General features: G+C 32.6%; 1 protein-coding gene across 1 annotated transcript in view; it reads left to right on the top strand.

The window, feature by feature from the left end:
- The window catches only part of LOC111710195 (protein ERGIC-53), a 7,938-nt gene extending 4,406 nt beyond the window's left edge, over nucleotides 1-3,532 (top strand). Inside the window, exons 8-9 of the mRNA XM_023484258.1 lie at nucleotides 697-829; nucleotides 1,774-3,532. Coding sequence (XP_023340026.1) covers nucleotides 697-829; nucleotides 1,774-2,279 — 639 coding nt within the window. The 3' untranslated portion in view covers nucleotides 2,280-3,532. The remainder of the gene's footprint in view (nucleotides 1-696; nucleotides 830-1,773) is intronic.
- Nucleotides 3,533-6,261: the final 2,729 nt, after the last annotated feature.

Below are 6,261 nucleotides of genomic sequence, written 5' to 3'. Positions count from 1 at the left end.
AAATAAGAATTGTCCAAGACTAGAATGAACAATACAATTATATTTGTTCGCATATTTAAAGATACAAATTTGTAGATTATCTTTTATATCTATAACTAGCTGAAGTGCCCTGCGTTGCCCAAGGCACTTTTTAAATCGAATTAAAAAAATTTCAATTTTTTTAGCCTATGTTACCCCCGGGTACTCAAGGGTTCCCTCAAAAAATTTTAGTCGTGTGGCCAGCTATAGCTGACATATAGATATACATTATACATACATACAAATACATCAGTGAAAATGCAACAATCTTCTTATAACATTTATTCATAAACATATATTTACATGAGCGAAGGCTTTATTTTATATATATAATAACTTGGGATCCATTTTATTTCAATGCGTATCCGGATCCTGGATCCGCCGTGAAAAAAAGGGATCCGGATCCAGGTTATGAACATTTATGTAAGATTTACTGATTTTCTAACAAAAGAAAAATTTTCAAATTATATTTCTTTTTAATAATTCTATGCTAAAAATCGATGAACAAGTCAGAAATGTTTAATAATATATTAATAATATATTGTAATATATATTACAATTTAGATTTGGTTTTGGTTGATATTTGGACCCTTGGATCCGTATCCGGATCCGGATCCTGATCCTAAGATTCTAATGAAATTTGGTTGAGAATCCGTTTTATTGTGTTGAATAATATAGGTGAAGAAGGACGAGGATTATGAGGATTTCTTCATGGATTCAAACAGTAACGAGCTCAAGCAGATCTTCCAGGGACAGTCTGCGATCAATGACGTGATCAGAGATCTCCAGAGGAAAATGGACGAGATCATCGGTAAATATTTCCCACCTCCTATTACAAAATGTGGCCTAACCTCAATATGTTGGAAGTTTTATATCGCTGTAGTTCATTTCAAGTGACTCTCAGTTTAACTATCATTTAATTTATCATTTAATAAAGATGAAAATAATATTTTTTTTTTTTAAATGGTGAATGTCAGATTCAGTACTGTACAACTGTACCCTTAAAAGCTTTGCCTTTGTCTGGGATCAAGAATATATTCAATATTTAAAAAAAAAATTTATTATTTTCATCTTTATTAAATGATATTAGTATAGTTTCAAACTTGAAAAACAAGGAAATAGATACATTTTAATGACTATACAATGAATAAAAAATTGTTTAAAAGCCACAACAAATCTTGAAAGATTGTCGTACATCATCTCTCCTGATTTTAAATTGGGAAATTATTTTAGTCGGTCGCAGTGGAGTTAAAATAGTATTTAATCCGATCCTTTTTCTGTATGTTTTGAAAATTTTGAAGTAAATAGTAATAGCGGTCGCAGTGGGGTTAAAATAGTTAAACATTTAATCCGATCCTTTTTTCTTTATGCTTTGAAAATAGTTAGAAACGCAACGCATCTTATTGCTTTACATGTAATTTCGACGGAGGCCTTGACAGATTTAGAAATGAACCACCATTTGTTAAACTGACTTTTTACAAATGTGTTGAATTTATGATTTTCATTGACCTCATTTCTGCTCAGTTAGCGCAAATAATTTAGTTTACAATATAAATTACAGATAATTGTTTATAGGATAATTATAGTATTTAAAGATAATCTCTAGCAGGTAACGGAGACAACTGTTTATTAAATTTCANGGGGGGGGGGGGAGCGTACTGAAGTTTTTGAAACACTTACAATATATTTTCTCATTTTGTTATTCTTCCCCAGAATTTTAAATTCATTTCTATAAAGTAATGTTTTTTTTTTCAGGACGTCAAGAAAGATCATTATCAATGCTAACAAACATTCAAAACTCTGGAGGCGCAAGGGCCCCCGGCCAGCCCCAGGTCGCTGGTGCCCCTGTCGATACCATCCGCCGCGATGAGGTAAACGCTGTGCTCGCAAACCAGCGTGAGATTGTCTCCGCCGCGAGGGACATCAAGAACTTTGTGGCGGACGTCCACAGCAAGGTGACCACCATTCATACCAACCAGGGCCGGGGTCAGGGGACCGTCCAGCAGGTCGGGGGTCCTGGGGCCAACAGTGATGTCACAAACATGGTTGCCGAGATCAGGGAGTCCTTGAACCACGTGAAGCGCGACCTGGCCAATGGATATGCGCGGATGCAGGGAATGAATACCGGTGGGAAGTGCCCCGAGGTAAGCTGCTCTTCGAACATGATGCTGATGCTACTTCTCGGTGGCCAGCTGGTTGTTCTTATCTCATACATGATGTACAGGGATAGCAAGGAAGCTCAATCCAAGAAATTCTACTAGATAACATAGACACAAAACACTAAGAACTCTTACCAAGTGAATACTAAAATAAGTTTGGAAATCGTTTCTTTTAGTTTATTGGGAGTTTTGACATAAAGTGACAGTGTACACTGTACAAGCAGACAAACGCTGTACCAGATGCTTTACAAACGCTGTACCAGATGCTTTACAAACGCTGTACCAGATTAAAATGTCCCGGCAATTAGGATAAAGAAGTAAACACAAGAAATCTTGGAAGTTTTTATGAATTTATTAATATTATATATTCAGTGATATTTTTACCCTGTTTTAAACTGTTAACTCGAGATTCAAAATGGCGCACAAGGAGCACAAGAAATCATAATTACATGCAAATGAGTTGATAACAATTAAACAACGTTCTGGGTGACTTTGCGCGAAAATGCTCATTGTTTCCAAACTAGGGACCTAAATATGAAATTAATATTTCATCCGACAAGTTTTTAGTAGATGGGTACTTTTTCGAATAGGAAAGTAGTTTTTCTATTATCTGACGCGCTAAACCTGATACTATTTGCAGTAGTGTACGGTGTGTACCGTACTGTATTGTACTGTACTGTGCACACGATTAACCCCAACGCATAATTTTAAATTAAATATTTATATTCTTTGGCTTCCCAATTTGTTTTTGTTAAATTCAAAAAAAGTTTTAATGGATGCTGTTTTTTACTTTTTGTACTTTTATGTACATCTCTTCCCAACATTGTTATTGATCTTAATGCCTAATGATTGTTTGCCTAAATCATTTTTATAATACTATTCCTTATTATTTTATTTTTTCATTTTTCTCAGCTCTCTCTCTAACTTTTCAGCATTTTGAATTCTTACATTTTAACTTCGGCGCTGTGAAGAACTTCCAGTTAAAGTTTGTTTTTTATCTCTTAAATATTTTATTTTTATTAATGTGATATTTGTGGAAAAATGTTAATTAGATAATGATCATCCAGTGCCAATTCATTCATATTGTCACAATCCAATTTACGTTGATAGTTTTTATTTAAACTTAATTTGGGATTTGATGTAGATGTCGCGCTAAATTGTATGTATGTGTCAATGCTGTTATGGTGTATGGTTTAACCATTTCTAAACAAAATAGTACATTTATTTTTATGTACTCAAACGTACACTCTTTGTATAGTGTACATTTTAAGGTACACTTCAAAGTACTAGAATGTTATAAGGGTTGAAATGAATAAAAGAAAATCGTCTCAAAAATATGAATTGCTTTTTCAGAATAAAATGTTAGCTGTTATGTCAGTGTAGCCCGTAAATATTTTTCATAAAGAGAATCTACTATATACAGGATAAGAAATCTAGGATTAGATTTTGTACTTAGTTTAATTTACTGGGAGCTTTGTTTTAACTCAATACTGATCTTTCAACTTTCAGGAGTAATTTTCTAAAAATCAATTTAGAGTTGTTTAAATTGCTTAAGAGTTGTACGCTTGATTATAAGTCTTTACAGGCATTTTTATCCTTTTAATGCCATTTTCTCTGAAGAAAAATAATTTCATCTTTTCGTGTCAGTAAAAATGTTCAGAAACATGATCATTCACGGGTTTAAGGCTTTCACTTAAATCTCAACATATCTATTCTAAATAGATTTTTCATGTTTGTCATCATTTCTCATTAGTCCTTCGATTGGAAAGGAATTATTGGAAGGCAATCTTTTATATTCAAGCAAAATGGTACTCAGTCAATATCCTGTAAAAGCGCAGAGACATATTTTGAATTAGGCAAAATAACTTTAAAATTCGATGATGGTGATGGACCAAACCTCTGTAGAGTAAAAAGTAGATGTTAGTTCAACATTTATTAAAAATAACTTCGAAAAATAATTGAAAATCATTTCTGTTTAGCCACGGTTCCAGTGTTTGGGATCCATTTAGTTTTGATGCGAATTCTCCGTGGGAAAAAATGGATCCAGGGAAAAAAGAGACTTCTTGAATACCACCGCTTCTCCTTTTAACTGCAGTGCGATGGGCGGATTTTTGGTAATGTCAATTTAGTTTTGACGATTAGTTGCGATGAAAATTAGGTTATGCCAATTTGGTAATGTCAATTTGGTTATGACAATTTGGTAAGGTGACAATTTGGTTATATCAATTTGGTTATGACAATTTGGTAAGGTGACTATTTGGTAATGTCAATTTGGTTATGACAATTTGGTAAGGTGACTATTTGGTAATGTCAATTTGGTTATGACAATTAGGTAATGACGATGCGGTAATGACAATTTGGTATAAATTACAGTGACAATTTTGGTAATGAATTAAAAGTGAAAATTTGGTAACAACAACTTGGTAACTTTAAAAATGTAATAATTTGGTAATGAAATTTTGGTAACTACAAAAAAGTGACAATTATTATTAATGACGTTTTGGAAATGATAATTTGATCACTTAACTTAAAAATGACGATTCGGTAACTTCATAAAAATGACAAATTGGTTACAAATTGTCATTATCAAATTGATATTACCGAAAATCCGCCCATCTGCAGTGCTTAAAATCCATTTTATTTTGATGCTGAACCGCCCTGAGAAAAAGGACCCTGATCCAAAACCAGATCAAGGTTCTTAACATTTCCTCGAGATTTTTTAAAAACTAATAATACAATTCAAAACTAATAATAATTTTTTAAACTTTAATAATTTATTTTGGATAAGGGTTGTGGGCACAAGCTTGCATACAAATAAAAACGAAATATCAATAAATCTATTTCCAGTTTGTTATCAAAGTCTTTCTATTATTTTAGTGGCGTAAATAACCATGTATTGTCACCCGTATACCCAACATGATTGAAATAATGCTAATGCTAGTATTTTATGGTATTATTTCTTGCTTAAATTTAAAATAATGAATAAATAGCTTAAAACTTATATTCCTTACTAATAAACAACTAAGTTTTGATCAAGAAACCTAAAATTCTGTTCGTTCCTGACTTGACTTTTCACAAATTTGCTTACTCCAAAAATTACTTGAAATACACATAATTCAAATTACTTTAGTAGTTCGCAGATTTATGTTTTAATTATTTGAGTAATTTTCATGTTTATATACACTTTTTCATCGATAGCCTGTTTGTCAGATAACCGCGGTCATAAATTTCAGGTATTTAGCGCATTTTTTATATTTTGCGTAATTTGCACACATTGGGTGGATCAAATTACAAACAAGCGTAATTTAACAAAAATAAACATTCTAGTATTTAAGAAGGGGATTGGGGGGGGGGGGGGTTGAGTACTTGAGATGCCTTGAAAAATTCGGATAGGTTTATTTACAATAATGGATAATTATTATAAAGATAAGAAAATGTTATCAGGAGCACTTTCTCTCTCTCTCTCACTCCTGAGCTGACAGAGAGCCGATAGGGAGCTGATAGATAAGCAGTTTTACTCTCCTGCAGTCAGTTGTTATATTTCAATATATTGCAGTGAATATAAAAAGCGGCAAGATATCTTTTAACTTTCATATGAGCATAAATGGCGAACATACCTTTGTTTTTCTATCTTAAGATGATAACTTTCAAATGTTGTTTCTCAATAATGGAAGTGATATGAAATAGAAGACTACTTTTAGACATAAGTTATGACTTTATATAGTGCAATGAGCATAGGACACATTAATTGTGCACTGAAAATAGACTTAATTGAGTTAATAAGTGTCTGGTAAAACTATTTGCTTTGTAACAACCTGAAATACACGTTAATATTGCTATAACATTGATTTCCTATTTCGGAGTTTTCTTAGTACAACTACATAGCCGGCCACTTACACGGATTTATAAAGAATAGAAAAAAAACTGGCAAATCTAACATGATTTGAAGAATCGACGATGTCCTCCTCAGTCCTCAGCTTTGTTCAGATAAAGATAAAGGTTACCGTTATGAATCTGACAGACAACGCTTTAAAATAGGGATCATCAGAGATAATGTTACCAGTTCCGTTCAACTCGTCATTCA

The sequence above is a fragment of the Eurytemora carolleeae genome, unplaced genomic scaffold (genome assembly GCF_000591075.1).
Source record: "Eurytemora carolleeae unplaced genomic scaffold, Eaff_2.0 scaffold889, whole genome shotgun sequence".
In the NCBI taxonomy this organism is placed as follows: Eukaryota; Metazoa; Arthropoda; class Copepoda; order Calanoida; family Temoridae; genus Eurytemora; species Eurytemora carolleeae.
The sequence above is the reverse complement of the archived record's forward strand: the minus strand, read 5'-3'. Positions and strand labels throughout refer to the sequence as shown.